Source organism: Sceloporus occidentalis, unplaced genomic scaffold (assembly GCF_023333645.1).
Source record: "Sceloporus occidentalis isolate IW3139 unplaced genomic scaffold, rSceOcc1.0.p SCAF_120, whole genome shotgun sequence".
In the NCBI taxonomy this organism is placed as follows: Eukaryota; Metazoa; Chordata; class Lepidosauria; order Squamata; family Phrynosomatidae; genus Sceloporus; species Sceloporus occidentalis.
The window spans coordinates 2892384-2913959 of NW_028317100.1; the positions used below are offsets into that span (position 1 = coordinate 2892384).

Below are 21576 nucleotides of genomic sequence, written 5' to 3' on the forward strand. Positions count from 1 at the left end.
AGTCAATGATGCAATTAGCTTTTTTCTTTCGCCTTAGTCATCCCAAGGAACCAGTCTTAAGTCGGAGGCCAAGGCAAGAAGGAGAGAGCGTATTGCTACAACCAAAAGTCTCACTCACAGACTACAAGCACACAAGCTAACAAATTCAGGTAGAAAGTGGCATTTTCTTCGGATCAGAAAGAACTCTCAGGCCAGGGGTGGATCCAGTGCCGCTCCACACAGCACTGGTAGGGGAAGGCAAGGCAGCTCTGGCTCAAGGCCTGGATAAGCGCTCGGACAGCAGGGCATAAAATCAGTGGGATCGTTTCGGACAGGGTCGCCCCCTTCAAGCTGCCAGGATTCAGTGAGCGGCATAAGTCGTCTTCTTCAAGCTAAAGTTGGACCAATTGATTGAAAGTCTTTGCCGTGTTTGCCTGGCTGAGTCTAAGCAGAACCTGCAGGGAGAAGAAACATACAATTATAGAGAACTCCAAGGAACCTGGTGGAATACCTACAGGTATAAATTAAAACCAGAACAATTTTTAACGTATACGCAACAGTTCTCCTTGAAGGGTGCTGGTCACGCTGTAGAAATGTTATATTTGGGTAGTCTGTGTTAAGGGTTTCAGAGATCCCCAAAACACCTTATTCCTGACTCAGCAGGAAAATAGTTTGCATTAGAGAGACAATATATACAAGAGATTCAAATATAGGGACAAACTAAGAGACCTTCTTTTAAGGTCTTACCCAATGTCTAAAGTTCTATTTAACTATATGAAACCAGACTGCTAAGAATAAAGGCCATCACACAAAGTACTTCTTAATTTGAGACTTTTACCTTTTAAAGTATTCCACTTCCCTTTCCGTCTCATCCATTTCCACGCTGTCCAGATCAATGTCTTTCGGGAGAAAAACATCATCTGTGAAATAAAGGAAGTGCATAAATGAAAATGATGGGTGGTTGCTAAACATATGCATATACATCAACCAAAAATATTTGTGTATACACAAGGATGCACTATGATCATAATGTTTTGAAACATTATATAATTTAGTGAAGTATTAAGCAGAGCCATTTACTTAAATCATGACTGTTTTCAGATTTACTTTCAGGCAATGTGTGCCTTTGGAACAAGTTCAAATGATTAAGCGATTATTATAGTAGATTTAAAGTTATCAAAAGTAAAATATATACTATATATGAGGTCAGCCTGACTACTAAATATGTGCTTATTGTTACAGTAGCTGTGCGTATAATAAAAGGGATTAACACAATTGTGAAGAAACACAAAATAGCGTACAAAAGGTTGTAAGAACAAATTGTGCTTGAGGAAGCAGACGGTTTAAGTGCAGGTCAAGGAAACACGTTGAGCAATTTTAACATTTTTATCATAAATTATGTTCTTAGGGGGAAGTCAGTACAAGACCAGGAAAGGTAAATGCTTAGTTGTGGTATTTTCCTTTGAGCAAAATGTCAAAAATGTCATTAGGAACACAAACAAGCTGTCACATATTTCTAGACACTGCGACCAAATTCAAAATGCTTACCAATGGAGTTATTGACTTTATCGCTTTTCTTCTTCTTGTTCTTCTTGCTTTTCCCCTTGGGCTGGGGGGATTCTGTGGTGGTGGGCTGCTTGTTGTTCTGTGGTTGCTCCGTAAGAGTTGAGTGGTCGCTTGAGCATGTCAGTTTGTCATCTTTCACGTGGTTCAGTTGCTTCTTGTTGTTACCATTTGCCCTTTTCTCATCCTTCGGCTCGACAACTTGTGAAACTTCCATTGGTTTGACTTTGGCTTCACTTTGGTTCCTTGCTTTTGGTTGGACCTCGGTCAGCTTAGAAGCCTCAGAATGTTCTACTTGTTCGGGGCAAAGTTTCAGGGTTTGCGGTTTGGGCAGCTTCTGCTTAGCAGAGTTCTCCTTCTGATGCACCAAGTCTAAAAGCATAGAGAGATGCTCCTGCTGCTTCGCCTTCACCTCCTTTTGAGCATATGGTTTGAAGTCTCTTAGGTCTGCGTGGTTTGGTGGCTCGCTTATAGCTTCAAATATTGCATTCTGCTCTACTTTATGTAATGGTCTCCCCAGAATTTGGGTGGGTAATGTTTCCTTGACCTCTAGCTGTTCCAATGTACCATTGGGCAGAGCTTCAGAGGTTAGGCGTGTGGGTTCCTTAATGGAAAGAGAGTGGTGTGTTGGGCGATCACTCCTCTGTGACTCTTTGTTGGACCGGTCTTTTTTCTTTTTCTTCAGAGCCTGGCACTCCTGGTGGCGTTGCAGTTCATGCTTCAACTGCTCTTCTTCCTCCCTGTGTCTCTGCTCAAACATTTGCAGCTCTTCCTTCTCCCTGGCTTCTGCTTCCTGACGGGCCTTTTCCTCCAGCTATAGCGACAAAAACAGTACAGAGATGCATAATGTAAAAGGGTAAGCAGCCAAGGCCCAAAAAACTCAACATACCACCATGTCAAAAGCCATAACAGGTGCAACAAAGAAGCACATGGGGACAAAAGCAGTACTCTAGTACCAGAGGCAACTGGCTGCCCCGCTCGTTTGTTCACGTTAGGGGTATTTGGACATTAGGAGCATAATTTTTTTTATATAAGATATGTATTAAAGTAGACAGCTTACTAGGTTTGAGAATGGGTGTTTAATTGCTACAAAAAGAATGCCCGTTAATCTTTGTGGGTAGCGATGTAGCACCAATCTTAACCACACAATTTTACGGAGTATATGAATGCCAACACGGGGTCGATACAAGTCACGTGGGAAAGTAACAGCATATATATATGGTTTTAACAGGGAATAATGTACTGGGAAAGTCCAGAGGGAAAAAAGATATGGTGTGTAAACAGCCAGAAATCTCACTTTCAATAATTAACAGAAAAATTTTGAAAATTGGTCGGTAAAAATGACGACATACAGAGATGCTGGCACTCTAGTATAACCATAGCAACCAACAGAATGTTCCTGCTAACAACTAGGTAATTTAAAATGTTGCTATGGTAATAAGACCACATTTCACATTTTGTGTCATAATGCCTCTTATAAAACGCCTTTGTATTGACTATTTATGCTAAACTATGTAGTTTGAAAGATTTTCTCGCTGCTAAGTAGATAACGCACAGGATATCATCAGATCAGCAGGTTTATATTTTTAATGTCTCAAACCACAGAAACACCCATGTCAAGTCATCTCCACGGCCCCTTGTGCTTTGACACCTGGCAGCATTAAAAGCCGGGGTCTGTGCCAGATCAGTTATCGCCTGCGTGGTACCGATGTCATTGTGACTAACCATGCATTCGCTTAGCCACTGTTCACATAGAATTAGCCACATTAAACAAAAAAAAAAACAACTCACGCATGGTTATCGGCTAAAGTCATCTCCAACCCATGCAGAATACCACTATTGGGCACCGTGGAGAACATTTAACTATTAGATCTGCCAGACTATTCTCTACACGTTTACACTTGACCTTTTGTTGTTAATGTCTGTAGTACTAGCAGATGTTGAGACATCTCTTCGCCAAGAGTCTTTACTTCCCTGTGGTTTCACTTCGCTACAATTCAAGGGTCACTGCTGTCTCAAAAAATCATGCCACATATTAACCAAACTCAACAGAAATGAGAGGCAATGTACAATATGAAGGTAAATAGGCAGGTAGTGATTATAAGCAGAAAAGTGGTTATGCCCCACTTCAGACCACATCTAGAGCATTAAATACAGTGCAGAACCCACCTATAATAAGATATAGACACCACGGACAGAATGAAAACTACCTACAAATAGAATTAAACACCCAGGGACATACTTCATATTTAATTCAGATATTAAGACTTATCTCTGATGAGCAGTGATCTTTGGAAAATTTTGCATTATCACATGAATTCCCCATCATTTTGTCCCTTCTTACTCATCCTTATTAATGCCGCCTGCAACAACAATAGGGGCTGAAATATCGTACTGGGGAGTAATAAATACCATGAAGATCACATAAGCGAAAATAAAAAAGTTAAAATGGGGGCTCCCATGGTATATACACACACACGGTGGGCTTTCATTCATTTATAAACACTATTGCATTGCTTTAGTGAACCGAACCTTAAAAAGTAGGATTAAGGAAAGCGACAGACCTGCTGTAAAATGAACACATTATTAACCCCTTAAGGACAATAGGGGTTATTACTCGTAGTATATTATGGGACAATGGCTATTTTAACATTTTTCAGTGTTGCCGTTTAGCTGTGATTTTCTTATTTCGTGCTCCCACACGTATTATATATTGTTTTTTTCAGGACAAACGGGGCTTTCTTTAAATACCATTAATTTTATCATATCTAATTTACTATAAAAAAAAAAAATGATAAAAAAATGGGGATTTTTTGTTAAACTTTTTTTTTTAAACAAAAATCTTTTACTCATCTGCAAAAACGAATGAAAAAACCTGCTAAATAGATTCTACTATTTGGCCTGAGTTTAGAAATACCCAATGTTTTTATGTTTTTTTTGCTTTTTTCTGCACGTTATGGGGCAATAAGTACAGGTAGCGTTTTGCTATTTCAAAACCTTTTTTCCCAAATCTGGTAATTCTTCCCCCCATGTGCCATTTCGGGTATCTTTGGAGCCGGCCAGTGCAATTTACCCCATCAAGTCATATTTTTAAAAACTAGACACCCCAAGGTATTTGAAATGCTGTTTTTTTTAACCCTTTCCATGCACTAATTTTACCACCAGCCATTGTGAAACTTTATGGTAGTACATTTTTTTTTGTATTTTTTTTCACACATGTTGTACTTCAGGTATAAATTTATCGCTCCTGGTATATGTCCGCGTCAAACACCCCCCCAATATGTGTTCAGTAACATCTCCTGAGCGCAGTGATATCCCGCATGCATTGGTTTGCAGGGTTATTTGGGAGGTAAAAGGCCACCTTTGTGAGGTGTGTATTTTTATGCCATTTAGACATCTGATCCTACTGCCCCCATGTCCCATATTTGGGACATCTTTGAACCCGGCCAATTCAATTTACCCCATCCACTCATGCATTTTTTTATACAAGACACCCTATGGGCATTTGTAATGCCAATATTTTAACTCATTCCATGCTGGAATTTTTGTAAAGATAAAAAATTTTAGGACTTGCTTATTAATTTTTTTTTTTGGGCGACAGTGGGGATTTTTACATGTTACCATATTTTTATTTTAAACTTTTTTTAAATTTTTACTAATCACTCATTAGTGAGCCGGGCTCCATTGACCTTGCATGGTTGTATGCAGTACCTGCATTCAACCTGCAGGAGGAGCTCGTGAGTTCTCAAGAGGGTCTGGATAGAGCATATGATTAAGAACAGTATAGTTTACTAAAATTAAGATACGTTGTCTAACCTGTTAATGGGGAGGATTCTACGGGCAAGAACTGGACCTCAAGAAAAATGGGGCTATTAATAAATGCTTTTTTTGCAAGCCAGAAGTGGGGGGAAGCATTACCCCTACTGGGTTCAACGTCTACTTAATGGAAAAAACTTGGCACAATAGAAGTAGTTAAAGACCTATAAACAATTTGCTTAAGTGGTAAAAAAAAAAAATCAAAGCCGGCTATGCGGAATAAAAAATAAAAATGAGGCAATACCGGGTACAGGGGCGGACTTACCAGTGAGCCCCGCAAGGGTCGGATGGACCACGTAGGTCAGAAGGAGCCTGAAGGTCGAATGGACCTCAAAGACCCTTAGATATAAGGGGGTGTAACCACAGGAGGGGGACTTAATCTGGAAGGGGTGTGGTCAAAATAGGGTATGGAGGGGCATCACCACAGAGGGCCCACGGCTTTTTATTGCCCAGGGCCCTGGATGGTCCCAGTCCGTCCCTGACCGGGTATGAGTCTGCTCTGCACGAACACGAACCTGTGGAAGTACTAGATGATAATCCAGCAATACATACATCTTTGTTTGAATAAACGTATTAAAAAAAAACAAAAAAACAGATTTGAGGCAACCTGGTCACTTACAATATGGTAACGTTTTTTTTTTTTAATTATTAAATATATAAAAAGATTTGATGAATACATACCAGCATAACAAACCCCATTAAGTATGTCTTCCCATTTCAAATATTTATAATAATCGCGTTAATAGTTTAAAAAAAAAAAAAAAAAAAAAAAAGGCCCTTTTATTTCAAAACCCAGAAAGTAAAGCTGACGAAAAAAAATGTTAGGCGCGACAGTATAAGCTTTAATCTAAGTGTTTGAATTTAAGGTAAGTGGGGCCAACAACATGTGCTGTGTGTGGACCGCGACACCTCGCACCTTAAAATGCTCTAAACCCAAATTGCTAACCTGCTGCCTTCCTGGTGGTTCTGCGTCCGGCTCGGCTTCTGCTTTCTCTGTCTTTTCCTCAGTCGTGCCGGCGCAGGATTCCTGCACGCTCCTCTCTGAGCCGAGCACATGGCTAAAAATTACATTGACTGCTGGGCTCGCCCCATAACCCTATGGGGTAGCACACGGGTAATTATAATAGTATAAAGGTGCAAAAAAAAAAATCTAAATATTTCGATAAACAGTATGCATCATTATAATAACAGCCCCATTCTAAACGGTTGCCATGGAAAGAAAATCTTGGGTTTCTTCTATGCAACAGCATAGGAACACGGCTGTGCGGCTCACATTGTAAACATGCATTTATAATCCCTGCTTCACGTAACACTAATTATATGGTTAAGGTAGACATGTCTTAATCTATACCGGCAGAAAAGTCTGTACCTATGGAGAAACAAAACCAAGATAGCGGGGGGGGGGGGGGGGGGGGGGGGGCACTTGCATCAGGCCATTTCTACGTATTCCTTGCTAAACAACTTGCCTGACGTTCTATTCTGCTTTAAACAAAGTGCTTTTTGTAAGGCGGCGCCCTGCCGGAATATAGTATTAGTACCTTTTTTTGTTTGTGTCTTGCGCGCTTCGCCGCTCTGGAGCTGTTCACGGGCTTGGCCTCGGAGCTGTTGATGAACTGAACGAGGTCTTCCACTTTCCGATGGTCGACGACGCCGTCCCTTTCCGAGACCTGATCCGATTTCTTCGGCTGCTCCTCTTTCCTTTTTGTCAGCCTCAGGCGAAGTTTTTCTCTCATTTCTGTGTAATTTCTACTAGTTGGTGCTGATGGAGGCTGAAAACGAACAAACCGTATAAAAAACACAAGCAAAGTAATATTCTGTACTGAAATCATCGTTTCTTTGTAAATCAATAAAAGACTATTCAAAGGCTGCCGTAAGCAACACCACGGCTTAAAACGGACATGCCACATAAACACAGAAGCGCCAGTTTTAGGCCATTTTCAGAGAAAATCCAGTTACTTTCAGTATCAATATATTAAAGGTGCGGCTTCATTTATTATGCATAGTTACTCCATCACACATCTATACACCTATCCACATATATAAAACTAAACATGACTTTTCTATATAAAGAGCACGGAACGATTAACAGGATATCCTCACCCCGCCGTGGCCGAAGAACTCGCAGTAACAGCAGTCGCAGTACTTTCCTTCTTTCTGATTGGTTGAGGTCGACGTACTAGAGCTGTGCTCCGAGCAGCTGTCTTCGTCCTGACTTTCCTCGCCGTCATATTGCTGAGGTTCATACACACCATTGTTCTCACATCGATGTCCCTCGCAGTCCGGGTCACTGGAAGACATTTACTGACACTCGGTATATGCCCCTTTAGACAATAAACACTTAAACTACCCACAGCATAAAATCACCAAGTGCAAGTTATTACACCAAAATAAATCAACTTAGAGCTTAACTCGTTAGATTCCTGCTAAAACAGAAGAGGAGGTGCAAACAATGGAATCTCGGGGTGTGGGTTGCAGGGGAGAACAAAACCCCCCGAGCATCTCTCAGCCCAAACACTCTACTCCCAATCCTACAGAAGATCATATACAAGCTTCTTAATAGTAAGGATTACACGGGGTGAAAACACTGTATGAATAGACTATGTCAGTTTGCTGTAATGAATACATATGAAAGCGATATACATGCATATCAGGAAGAAATGAGGAGCTGTAGGAGCGGCTGCCGAGGTTAGAGGACAAAGATGTATTGTAGCGAGAACGGACTAAAAATCTAAATTGTCTGGGAGGCTTTTCCTTACCTGCAGACGCTCGGCGGGGCGCTTAGCGAGCTCTCTGCCGTGGACGTAGGAGGTGCAGCTGTAGACGGACAAAACCCTAAATGCGGATCCCCGAACCCCGGGGCGGTGGTGGCTGTTTTGGGAAACGGCTGAGCAGCGATATTTGTTAGGTGCGGAGCGGAAGAGTGTGTGCCAGGAGACAGAGACGGGAGAGGGGCTAAGCTGGTGGGGCTGTTCCGAGGGGCGACGGGTGGGGAAGTATGCCGATGGTCCTCTTTGATGTTGTGAAATACTTCACCTTAAAGCAGAAGAGAAAAAAAAAATTACACACACCGTATGGTCACGGTTTCCAGTAAACAGTTTATGCTGCTAATAGCTACATGGAATTGTTTTAATAGGACCCAGCATAATCTAACAAGAAAAAAAACACACAAAAATACAGAGAGACCATATATATTTTTCTGCCTTAGTAAAGCGAATTTATCTAATAGAGTGATTTTCTTTAGAGTTAGGATATAAATCACGACAGCTGCCAGATGAGATTTATAACAATGTCAGCTGCTGGGACTAAGGGTCCACGGCAATAAAGGGAAGTAAATATATATTATATATAATATATGTAACAGAAAACATGCCACTCACCTATGGAAGAAGGCCTCTTCGATGACACTTTAAACTGGTTGCTGCTAGACTGGACCGTGGTAGCAGTGCAAGAAACGGAGGAAGTTGCAGATGAGGTTGCCATGACAACCTTATTTGCTTCTATAAAGGCATCCTGGAAATTGTAGAGACATTTCTTTTTGGCAGTGTTTTTTTTCTCCTTCACATCTGGCACCGGTAACGTGTCGTTACTAGTTGTAGGGGGGAGTGCCTCTGGTCGGATTTCAGGGAGTGCTGGCCCTAATATATCACCCCCTAAAAGGCAGACAGAAAAAAAGGGCAATGTGGTTAGTTGTAAATTCACAATACACAAGAGCCATCCTAGTGTTAAATAGGGTGACCCTAAACAACTTAAAGGGGCACTCCAGCCATCACGTGCACTTTAATGCTGTGGGGTCCCCTTTTACAAATCTATTTCCCCACAACCCCCTAATTGAGAGACCCCCGCTATTGGGTTCAAACCTTTCAACGTGCATTGGGTTGAACAAGTTCTCCTTTTCTAAATTAATGAGCAAATCAAAATATATAGTCACATACTCTTTTGGGTGTAAATGTATACTAAGGTACCTGGTCTTGAAAAGCATACTTTACTTTTTACTTAGAGCGTGGTAGATACGTGGAACAGCCTCCTAGCAGATGGAGTAAAGGCTAATACAGTGAGAGCAAGGAGCCCACCATGTTTTTACTTTCATATATTAGCGATTAAAGGATGTTTACTGGGGCAATAAGATATAAAGCACACCTTCCTTCAGTGCTGCACCACTTTGTACGGGACTGCAGTTAACCCCATGGATCGGACTTGTTTGTCCAGCACATCCCACAGATGCTCGATTGGATTGAGATCTGGGGAATGTGGACCTCAAGTCAATCTTGAACTCCTTGTGTTCCTCAAACCATTCCTGAACCATTATCCTGCTGAAGGGGCCAGTGGCCGTGTCCATTAAAGGGTGTACGCGGTCTGCAACAATGCTTAGGTAGGTGATACATATCAAAGTAACATCAGCATGAATGGCAGGACCCAAGGTTTCCCAGCAGAACATTGCCCAAAACATCACACTGCCTCCGCCGGGTTCCCTTCTTCCCATAGTGCAGCCTGTTGCCGCATGTTCTCCAGGTAAGCGACGCACCCGGCCAGGCCTCCAAAGGAAAGCGTAGGGTGCCAGATTCACAATGGTACCCCTGGCTAGTTTTTACCCCCTTGTCCTGCAAAACCCTGGGCTCCGTCTAGTGTTTTCTAGACTCCATGGCGACCTGGCGCACAGGGTTTGTCGAGCCCTGCAGCGAGGGTATTTGAACATGCATGGGATGAAGGCCAGATTAAGACACCGAACTGCGAAGGTTAGAACTTGGCCTTAGAATCAGCGGGGACATCCCGTTCCCCTTTACTGCATACAGAATATTTAGCAGTGCGCCGTATATCTGCTTTAGGTTCCTCTCGATAAATAACTGCCCGATTTTAAGGGGCCGTAATGATTTTTGGAATGCATGAACTTTACCTGCAAGCGGGTCAGGTAAAAAAGTTGCAGGGTTCCAGGCTTTGTCGTTCATCATTTCCGACCCCCAAAGACTCATGAACTTCGATCGGTTCCATTCCGGGGAATTTCCAAAGCAGCTGGGATAGATGTGGTCTTGCAGAGACGCGTTGAATACCTGATGTTTGTTTGTATGATTCTGAACAGTTGTTGGAGGCAAGGCCTATAAGAGTCACAACGCAAATAGGTTACGTTCTCTGTACACGAGGGAAGGAAGCGAATATAAATGTATACATAAGTAACCAAGTCTGTTTATCAGATGACTATGCAGGTTTAAAACAGAATATATTGATACATATCCAGATTGTTTTGTGTTCTTTAAAAGATATTTGTCCGAAGACATAACACCAGTATATCCACAATGCGACCATTATATCGGTGGCAACAGCCTTCCTACATCAGATTATTAGTGTCTCCCATATTGCACGCCACCACAGAACACGTTTGCTCGTTCGACAAAATCTATGGGATATGCTGTCAATCACAACGATGGTGGTGGTGGGAGGTCGGGGGGCTATTTGGGGCTCAGGACTATTACGGCATTTGGAGATCAAACAATCTATAAATACGGCTTTCTGTACTTGATGTTCAACCTCTTAAGGGCAGTAGGACGTACTATTACATACCCTGAAAATAGTCTAAAGAACCATTAGGACTTAAATATGCCTTTAAAACAACAATACATAAATGCTTGAAAAACAGGATTCAACAAACACAGTAAAAGGCCCTGGTGATCTGGGGTTGGGATTTAAACGGGACTATTTTAAATAAGTAAAGGAAATGTCAGGGGTTAGAATAATTTTCTCTTACCTAAAAGTCAACATTTTTTTTTCTTTAACCCTTTGAAAATCATAATCACCAAAGGAGGAAGGGTGTAATGGATAACAGAAGGAATATTAATGCATACAACTGAGCACATAAACTCAAGATTCCCACGATGGCTTTCTAATATGTAATGAGTAGAAAGCGATTTTGAAGCAATAAAGTCTTACCTTATTGTGTGCAAACGGAGACGCGGCATACAGCGTGGGGTGTATTAGCGGCCGGGGCATGTGAGGGATTGTGTGTAACGGTAAGTGTCCGTGGATATGGGGATACAGGTGAAGTGCTGGATGTGCCGGCTTCTCTGGATTTATAAACTGATGTCCAGGAGGCAGACGTCCCCCTACAAGGGCCGATGGTGAAAGACCGGAGGCTTCCTGCTTGCACACATGACACTCACAGGAATTGGGTACAGAGTCACCCTACAAAGAAGCACACAAGTTTAAGGTTATGCCTCACTGTGACCTTGACACATGGAGAAATCTTGTCAAAAATATTGCACATACTAAATTGGGAAAGATGCACAAATACATGTAATATAATTAGTCTAGGTTTACCTGAGGACCGAGGTAGGATGGGGGTGGGCTGTCCATCTTCCCCGTCTCCTTTCTCTGTGACCTTTTCCCCAAGCGAATGTCTTCTTTTGGAAGATTGTGCTGCTCTCCTCCGCTTTCTCTATCGGCTTCTTCATCGTCGGCTTCCGAGGAGCTGCTGCTTGTGCTGCTCACTCCAGGGGACTGCAAACAATTGGAGAAGAAGGAAGGAGAATGAGGAAATTGGCTGTGGCTACAGTCAGTCTGGCTATGATTAATCCAGAAAAGTGTACCTCATTTTTTAAAGCCATGTTCTCCCCTCCACCGTTAAGTTCACCATGCGTTCCATTCATGTTAGCTACAACTTCCGCATCGTCATAGCTATTCAATGGATAAATATCAGCAAATTTTGCTGATAAAGGAGAACCGTCTTCGTCATCACTACCACTGTAAAAAAAAATAAAAAAAGATAAAAATGTGGGTTAAGTAAAAAAAAATAATGTCGTTACTATGAAGAAATCTGACCTTAACAAGGGTCCTCAGGAGAGCTTTTAAACAGGTTTAAATAAACTATCCTACAAACCACTTTAAAACTGCCCAATTCACCAACTATCAGAGACATTTAAAGAAAAATAGTGAAATTTGACAAGCACATGATGGCAGCACAAGATAGATATGAATTTTAACTAAAATTGCAAGTTTTGACCATTTGCACGAGCGTCTGAAAACTTTTTTTTTACATTTTTCATACCTACGTTCTCATGCATCCTTACCTTCTCCGCCGACTGCTTTAGTGTCCATCTCCTTTGCCAAAGCGCCTTCTCTTGCATCTTTTCGTTCTTCTGTCTTTTTTTTTCCTCTACTTCTCACGGAACCAAGCCTCTCGGCAAACTTCCACAAAAGGGCAGAGCCTCGGCTGTCCACGTGACCCCACTCTTTTGTGGAACTTTTCCAGAATAATAAAAGCGGATTTGCGGAGAAAGTCTTTCTGCACCCATCTTTCTTCGCAAATCTGGCTTATCGAAGTACTTTGGCAAAACGGCAGAGCAAAGGGAAGAGATCCTCTGCCTCGTTCCTTCAATCGGGAAGAAAGTGCGCTCAGAGGCTCTGCCCTTTTGCAGAAGTGCAGCTGGAGGTTTAGGCCACGGAGAAGCGGATGAAGAAAGAAGACGGTAGAAGAAAAGGCAAACTTGGGACAGGGACACAGAAGCGACCGGGGGAGAAGGTAGGAAGACATTGAGTGTGTGGGGGAACATGAATGAGAGAGTGGATGAGGGTGCGTGTCAAAGAATTGTTTCCGAATGGTAAAAGCCCACCGAATTTAGCAGTGTGAGATTCCGAGACGGACTGGAGGGGAAGGCCAGTTCTGCCATGAAGGACTTGGCCTACTGCTAATGGGTTAAAAATCATTCTAATCTTTTGTAGACAAAAACTGAGATCTGTGTATAAGGATTGCACAGACATCTAAGCAAGTTCCTCTCCTAAATTCTTACCCTACTGAATTAGAAACTTGGCAGAACGGTACCAGTACCTTAGTGGAGAGACTAACCATTCCGCCTGAGAAAAGTCTTTCCACATTGTAAAGCACATACAACTGCATAATGATGGATTTGGGGAACAAAATAAAGCTTTAAGACAGTACAGACAAATAAGAGGCACTTACAATGTTGGTGCAGAACCATTGTCTGCAAGGATAAGTCTGGGGTGCTGCTGGATTGTGATGGGAGAACTGGAAGCTGAGCCAGAGCTGGCTGAAGACATACTGGGCGGGTGGATCTCCGACAGGTAATCTGGAGCGGACTCCACTTGTAGTGGTAGTTGATTTAAGTGGATGTCATCTGTAATTGGCGTGTCCATAATACCACAAGTAAGGATGTGAGAGAGGCTGCAGTCATCACAGGTACACCTGAAACAACACAAGAATTCATGTAAACGTTTCCCAATTGTAAGAAAAACATCTAGCAGCTTTTATTTAAATAAATGTCTATCCTTGATTAAACTAGGTATTTAAACCAAAATGGAAGGTACCTTTACCCTGCAATGTAAAAAAGAAAAGTGTGTGCAACAGATTGCAATCAGGTATATTAAGGGTTAAGGTCGTCATCGGTTGGTTTAAATGTTGTCTATTATTTCCGAACACTGGCAGCGGGGGCAACATCTTTATCAGTATTTTTTTTGGCAGTTATATAAATAGGTTTAAGTCCATAAAAACAAAGAGGAGGAGAAGTTGAACAACGAGTTTACCGAGCGAGGAAACACAGTGAGGCACTTGTTGGATTGGTCGCCATTCCACATAACATCGCAGGAGAAGGTAGATAAGTCCCCCCCCACTACAGGAGGTGGGGGAAAATGGGGGTATCGGGGAATCTTCGTATTCCAGGAATATTCGCTCGTTCCTGTGTTTGGTTCGGGAAAATATTCGTCTACATTCTTCATTTTCTGGGTTAATACGGGGTTAACACGGTATGCAGCAGCTTTGGGGCCAGGATTTTAAAAGTCCGTACGAGCAACTCTATTGGCCTGCATGGGGCCTCCTCTGCCATCAACCAATGAAGTGCACCTGCTTTTCATTGGTTGATAGCAGATAAGCCCCCTGCTGGCGACCAATAGAGTCGCTCGTACAGACTTAAAATCTTGGTGCCGAAACTATTTCTCCCCAGACGAAGTTTCACCTGCAGGAGTTAAAGGCCCATAAGAGCGACACTATTGCTCACCGGCAAGGGCCTCCTCTAGCATCAACCAACTTTAACTCCTCACACAAACCTACAGATTTCCACTCCCGTTAACCCCTGTGATGCTGCGTAGATGAGGAAGGGACCAGGGAGATTAATAGGTTAACAAAGATTCTTCGTGTTGTGTGTCTTCGTCTTTGAGTACGTTTCGCCGTCGCCATGTTTATTTCTTCGTTATTCGGGTTGAACAACGAAAACACACCCTTTGCGTTTATTTTCATGTTCGCCCTGAATACGAATGCACAAGTCTAATGAATACCTCCGCCCGCCGACCCTCCCACGAGGAAGTCTGGCGAGTTCAACACTATGCATTATATTTACATTAAAGAGCAAATATAAACTCAAATCAAACTTTAGCAAACTATGAAAACAGGCCCAGTGCCTTGACCATGACTAGGACATAGAACCTATTACACAAAGGAATGACCTTTAGCAGGCAGAGCAAAAATATAATTAATTTAGCTAGTTATTTCGAGGCAGTTTACATAGCAGTGACCAAGAAAGAAAACGCATGGATGGGAGATGCCTCCACCCCCGCAGCAAGAGGTCACTGCCATTCTATGTCTGCCGATACAGCTATGACATAGAATGATGTATAATGATACTGATGATGTATAATGATGAGTTATTGAACTATCAGGTTCCTGTGAATGAGATAAAGAGGCAGATACACAACACTTTACATGCCCGGGGCTCACCTTCTCCTGTAGTTGCAGTTCGGACAGTCAGACATGCACATTCGTGTCGAAAGCATATGTCTCATTTTGTCCGTGAAGTTGTTTTCCCCAGTCAATGTTTTTTTGTTATTTAACTAAGAGAAAATGAAAAGGCGATATTTTAGCTTACTCAAGCAAAATAAAATAAACAGGCTAACTCTCCCAAGGGTACTAGCATTCGGGCAAATTTTAATGTCAGATGAACCCTCATGGCCCGGGGCAAACAAGATATGCAGATCTTCAGGATTGGAAAAGCACAAACAGGCTTTCTATGGTCCTTCTCACAAAAGCACTAATTATTCGCTTTGAAAAATTAATCAGTGTTTTAAAATAACAAAAAGCTTCCCAAAAAAACAGCATAGCCAACAAACACCCAGCTTTTATTGTACTGCAATTCGTACCATTCTCAGGCTGTTTGATGGCTGAGGGTTACGGTTAATCACATTGCAAAGAAACCAGTTGGGGCCAAGTTATAAAATATTTTGGATATTACACTGATCTATGCAACATTAAAGTAGAGCCGATTCCATTTGCATTGCTGAAACCAAATGCACCAGTAACTACCTAGTCAATAGAACCCAATTATTAATGTTTTTGCAGCAGAATTTTAATATAAAATTACACCAAATTTTTGGGAGCAGAATATTTGTAAGATTGGCTAAGCCCACCAGCTGCGATAACAGGCACATTGTGGAACTTCTTCCAGCCAACTGAGCCCCACGGCAAACATCCGGTGCGTCTGGACTACAAGAGGCTGCCCGTTTCCTTAATACCCATTTACTATAGAATGCCAGCAGAGCATTCAAATGGATGATCAATAACGTGTCCAGCACACATCAACCGGCCCTCCGATAAGGAACGCCTGCAACTACGTTTGTGATCAGTAAACATATCAATGGGAATCCACAACCAGGTAGTCTGTGTTCCTGTCCATAACGCTCGTCCCGGGTTAGGGTAAGAAGCCAGCTGTAGACCGACCAAGGAGCGGATGGAAAAAGCGTGTAAGTAGTGTTGCTAGTTTCAAAGTGTGTATTTTTACAGAAGCTGAATCTGGGAGCACTGTAAAATTAACAGGTTACTGCCTTACTTGTTCTTCAATAAACCGCCTTTGTTTAAAGAATTCCCAATCTTCTTTAAGCATTCTGTGTTTGGTTTTCAAAGCCATCTAAAATGAAGTGTAAACCAAAATAAACATGCTTTTTCTTAAATTATTGAGAAAAACAAGGATGGAACTTAAAAGAACTCTCCACCCTACACACAAGTTAAATGCACACAAGAGTCCATTCCGCATCCAAACGGGGCAGGCATTTATTTTAGAATAGCATTCTCTGATTTTTCTCTTCCCCTGCCTGAAGCCGGTAGCAATGAGCTACAGAACGCATGGCTGGACTACAGAACCGGGCAGAAGACTGGAAAACGAGACACCTATTGAAAAAGCCTATAAAACGCAGCAGAATTAATGCAAAAAGAAGCTCAATGCGCATTTACAAAAATAGGGACAGCTGGGTGTACTAAAAGTAATAGCCAACTGTGGTTGCAGAGAGTTTGCGAATGTGTATGCACGATAAAAATGTATAATCTACCGGCGGTGAGGTATAACTGTGGACATTGGAGATTTGCCCATGTGTCAACTAGGGAGAGGATGGCCAGTAAGGTTCTGTGTGCCCTACGCCACATGCCCTCTACTCGCATGATAATCCACTTTCTCCACCATAACTGTTCATGCTGGCATAGCAAGCTCCCTACACCAGGGACAACGGGGCACAACGGGGCTTCCATCAGCTGTTGCTGAAAATCTATGTAAAAAAATAAATCCCTAACTTCAGAACAGTCCATATAGTTTTAAGGTGTAATGGTTCTGTCTATTAAACCGGGCCTCTGCCTATTTTGATGGAACAGATCACAAGGATTTGAAGGCTGCAGCACAGGAAGTCTACGAGTATCTGTACGGCTCACCTGTTCATCTACGTAATTATCAATCCTTTTCTGACACTCCAGCCATTCTTCAGATATCTGACTCATCTCCTGTTCTAACTGGTGATACCTTTGAAGCAAGGTACTGTACAAATCTTCACTATACGAGTCGTGTGATGCCGTCCCAAGCCTGGAGAATAAGAAAAGTTAGAGCGCGTCGAGAACCCGTCCCAGTGACTATACAGCTGCCATGAGTGACGACAGTAAGGTGCGGTTTATATCTTGGCCGAGTGTCCCCATCTAAACATTCATTCTGCACCCCTTGCCAATAACATTTAGGGATTTTATAGAATCCCCCTCTATGGCTTCGGCTCTTCCCATGCTCCCCAGCTACCTAGTACGCAGGTGATGTGTTTGGCTGAACTGACCCTTTAGGGAGAACACCAGAAAACCACTAAGCAAGCTTTTCTCCAACCACAAAACATGCCTTTCTCCAACCCAACAAATTGTAAACGTCCAATCGCATCTGACAATGGGAGAATAGCGTTTTAACGAAACAATGTTATTTTATGCTCAATGATCGTTTCAAAAAGCGAGGCATTTCATTAAAACTACAATACGGAATCGCTCATACCTTAACTGTGAAACCAGAGCCGGCAAACTGTTCTGTAGCAGCGGTTCAGAAAATACCAGATTTTCAAACAGATGCTTATTGTGCAATTCCCACGTCACCTGGAATTTCTTTAAATGTTCATTTTCCTGCAGTTAAACAGAGACACGTTGTTGTAAACAAGGACCATAGGGGGTAAAAAATGTAAATTCCCGCCAGACCAGGTGGCAAGCCATCATGCTCCTACCAGAGTGACAAGAAAGGTGCTGATTGTGCAAGCCGCTTGGCAGAGGGCGCTATACTCTTCGAGAAGCAGGGAGATGAACTGATGAGCCTGCGGGGGTCCCTGTATGCTTGAGGTCACCTTGAACCCCAAGGATAAATGCTTGAGCAGGCGGACCTTCATTTCCAGTACATATTCCCGTGCCTGCTGCTCCAAGCGCTGGTATAGTTGGTAAGGATCTCTTTCACATAACCTGGATGAGTTAAGGTAGAAAAATATACATATAGGAACAATGCTGCCGATAACAGAGATGTGCCTTAAATAAAACACCAATAGCTACAGCACTCAATGAGTATTCTTTTACAATTAGGCAACTACATGAGGACATAATTACCTATCCACTAAATCTTTCATTCCATCCTTTTCTGGCACCAGGGATTGGTCCTGGTCGTCCGCCAAAGGCGTCCCAGCCTGCCGGTATATGCAGCGGATCATGTACCGTACGTCTGACCAGTAATTTTGGAGCTGCTGGGAATCCCGTTCAGTCTCTGCTGAAATCTCCCTGCGACCAAACAAAAATAACAAACTTAATCTTAGTTAACCCAACTAAATCAGAAATAAATTGTCTCAGTCTATTCTTGGCCCAAGGAAACAGTCACTGATGTACAACAAAACCGTTTGTTATAAATAAAAGGCAAAAAAGTAATCTAAAAAATCCAGCACCTCAAGAAAAAAAAAAACTTCAATACAATATGGAATTTTCTCTTTCATAATATGAAGATCTAAAAAAAAATAAATGTTTTCCCTTATACGAGGGCTGAAAAAAAAAAAAGTTTATTAAAAAAACTGATTCTTATCTTAGTTTGAATTTACTTTATTTATCCCATGTTCCCTGTAGAAAAAAAAATAAAAATGTTTCCTCATCTTGAATAATAAGACATAATCCACATTTGCTTAACCCTTTCAGTCACCTTAGGACATACCTGCACGTCCTTAAAACCTGTGGCAAGAAGTCCATTAGGACGTACAGGTACGTGCTGACTTTGTTACAGCAAGGACATCTCCCTGGAGTCCTGCTTGCTGATCACGGCACAAACCAATCAGGAGGTGGAGACAAAAATATAGTTTCTCCCCTTCCAAAAAAAATGGGGAAAAAAATATATAAATGAAATAAACCATGATATCACTGACAAAAAATGTATGAGACCAAATAGATTTTTTTTTCTCTCTAAAAGGGCCCTTTCACTATAAGTGAAAAAACACAAAAGAATTACTACCCCCAAACCCTTTAAGTCAAACATATTAAAAAATAAAAAAAAAATGTAATATGAGGTAATATGGAAAGCCGAGATGTGGCCCTCTGGAACAGAAAAAAATAAGTATGTTGGGTATGACTGATCAGGAGATGTTGCTTAACATAAATTTCAAAGTTTAATGAAGTTAAGTTTTTAGCTATTAATACTCATAATTATGTTTTATGATTTATAAATCAATGATTTTAAAAGAAGGCCCTACTTCTCCTGAACAAAACAATGCATAATTTGTGTGGTTTCATCATATATGGGGGAAAAAGGGAATCATGGTTTAACAAACATAAGGTACAAACAACAAAAAAAAATGGTCTTTTGGTTTTTAAACCCCCAGGACTGAAAGGGGGTTCAAGAAAACATCAAACAGAAAAAATGAAAATAAAAAAGGTACCAAGTTGAGGGGCCACAATGGGTAAACAAATGGAAATATCCATAGGGCAAAATTACATTGGGTAAAGAGAAAAAAATGCCCCAACCTAATGAACAGATTTCATCCACACCTTCACTTTTTTAACCCCTTAAGGGCCAGGCTGTTTTTTTATTTTTTGTACCCTTTGTTACCAAGGTTGTTGCAGCGCGATAGTTGATCGCCGACTAAACACTCAAAACGGGTGTCCGCTGCCACATAGTGTATGGCGGACGTTGACGCCCCAGGGAGGGGGCCAGACATGGTGCCAATCTCGATGTTGCTGAATGCCTCCACATTGAGGCATTACAGCAACATTGTTTATGCAAAGAAAGTGATCATATCACTTTCAAAGCTTGTTTAATGCCATGACGTGCCAGGCACGTCACCAGTCGTTAACTGACCATTTGTGCGCGACATGCCTTGCCTGTCATTGGTGGTTAAAGGGTTAATGTATACCATTTAAAATTCTAAATGGCAACCAACCTCGATTGTTGTTTACAAGAAAAGAAACACTTATGTAAATAATTAACAATAACGCTTAAAGATCACCAAATAACCCTTACCTGCGCTCACTACAAGCCTCGCAGCCGCAGGCCATGTCCGGGGGTGCGGAATTACTGAGTGCCACGGTAGACGAGACAGTCTGTGCCCCTAAAAGCATTCTTCCCCCACCAACTGACTCTTGCTTTGACCCGCTGTTTCCTGGTGCCATGTGCAAAAGAAAATCTTGACTCTAAGACAAAAAAATATATTAATTTTATAAAGAAATGTGTGTGCACACATATATAATAAGTGTGCACACATAATATATATGCAGCCTAATACATTTATATACACATTATTAAAAGTAAAATACATAGTAAGTTGAGGTACTCAATAACACTCTGCAACATAATTCGGATATTGCCCCCCCAATTGAGATCAGAATACAAAGACCTTTAATTTTGACGGATTTATTCTTAAATAAAACAGCAACTGGTGGCAGGAAACAGACACTTTTTCTTAGAATTATGCCTTGCATTTCAGTAAAAATTCAACAGTTTCACGCCAAAATCCTTGTATTTTAATAAAAAAGCTACTTGCCTTACAACATGATTTTCTCTCTAAACAATAGAAAGCATTCAGCAGAACAATAATTGTGCGCCATAACCTATTCTACCTATTCCATAATAGTACGGCGGTGAGCCAAAGGCACAGTGGGGGCATTTTGCCTCTTCCATTCAAATATCATGCCACGAGATCTACTTTGCATTTGATTTGCCATCAGCATATTGCTACGAGACTTACTACCAAGGACTGGTCTTGAGTGGTGTGTATCTCCTCATTCTCAACCGTCCGTCGGCAGTCGGCGCACACCCAGAGGGGAAGGTGCATCTTGGAATTGGCTTTTGGAGATGTGGAAAGTGCTATTTTGCTTGAGTTTTTAGTGCCGCACTCGGAGAGAGTGATGTCCTTACGTTCGCTCCTACACAGAAGGCAGTGCTCTCCTGTCGTGTAAGGAGCCCTCTGACCCAGGCCAAACGTAAAAGGAGCCTGTTGGAAATGGGAAAGTACCTTTATCCGACAGCCTCTATTCACGAAAAAAGTATCTGAAACGTACAATACTACAAGTAGAAATCGGATGAACAAACGCTAAACAAATCTGTGCAGAACATTTATTAGCAGGGTGCTCAGAGTCACCGTGATTTTTTTAAGCCACAAATGAGGGTAAATCATAGATCAGGGTCATTTAATGATGAGCCAAGTGAGTTATATTCACAATTGGTTGTAAGCTTGCGAGCCGGGCGCTCTCCACCTAATGTATCGGTTTGTCTTAGTCTGTCGGTTCTAGTCTTGTAACTCATGAATATATGTATTGTAAACTTTTGGCGCTATATAAATAAAAAAAAAGAATTGTAGGCGCTGTAGGGTCAACAATTTAGCCATTATTCCCTAGGACAAATGTCACATTACTGATCAGCTGTCTGGCAATATGTAAAATGTAGCAAAAAAGTTCACTAGGGGGGGCGCTCGTGTATTCCA

The 21576-nt window shown here is 41.8% G+C and overlaps 1 protein-coding gene across 1 annotated transcript; it reads right to left on the reverse strand.

Moving 5' to 3' along the window:
- Positions 1–340: 340 nt before the first annotated feature.
- FAM193A (family with sequence similarity 193 member A) lies at positions 341–21078 on the reverse strand. The gene is made up of 20 exons (XM_089498402.1): positions 20845–21078; positions 20118–20287; positions 18230–18397; positions 17860–18088; positions 17637–17761; positions 17045–17192; positions 16176–16253; positions 15071–15183; positions 13304–13546; positions 11934–12087; positions 11665–11844; positions 11278–11529; positions 10250–10448; positions 8736–9008; positions 8115–8391; positions 7459–7645; positions 6897–7127; positions 1528–2356; positions 818–899; positions 341–434 (listed from the first exon to the last, which is right to left on the reverse strand). The coding sequence occupies exons 1-20, from the start codon at positions 20926–20928 to the stop codon at positions 341–343; spliced, it is 4116 nt and encodes a 1371-aa protein (XP_089354528.1). The 5' UTR covers positions 20929–21078.
- Positions 21079–21576: the final 498 nt, after the last annotated feature.

Coding starts and splice junctions, on each gene's coding strand:
- FAM193A (XM_089498402.1), bottom strand. CDS start 20,928: ATGCACCTTCCCCTCTGGGTGTGCGCCGACTGCCGACGGACGGTTGAG. Junction 15,184..16,175: donor GGCGGTTTATTGAAGAACAA/GTAAGGCAGTAA, acceptor ATTTTCTCTTAG/TTAAATAACAAAAAAACATT. Junction 900..1,527: donor TAAAGTCAATAACTCCATTG/GTAAGCATTTTG, acceptor TTTATTTCACAG/ATGATGTTTTTCTCCCGAAA.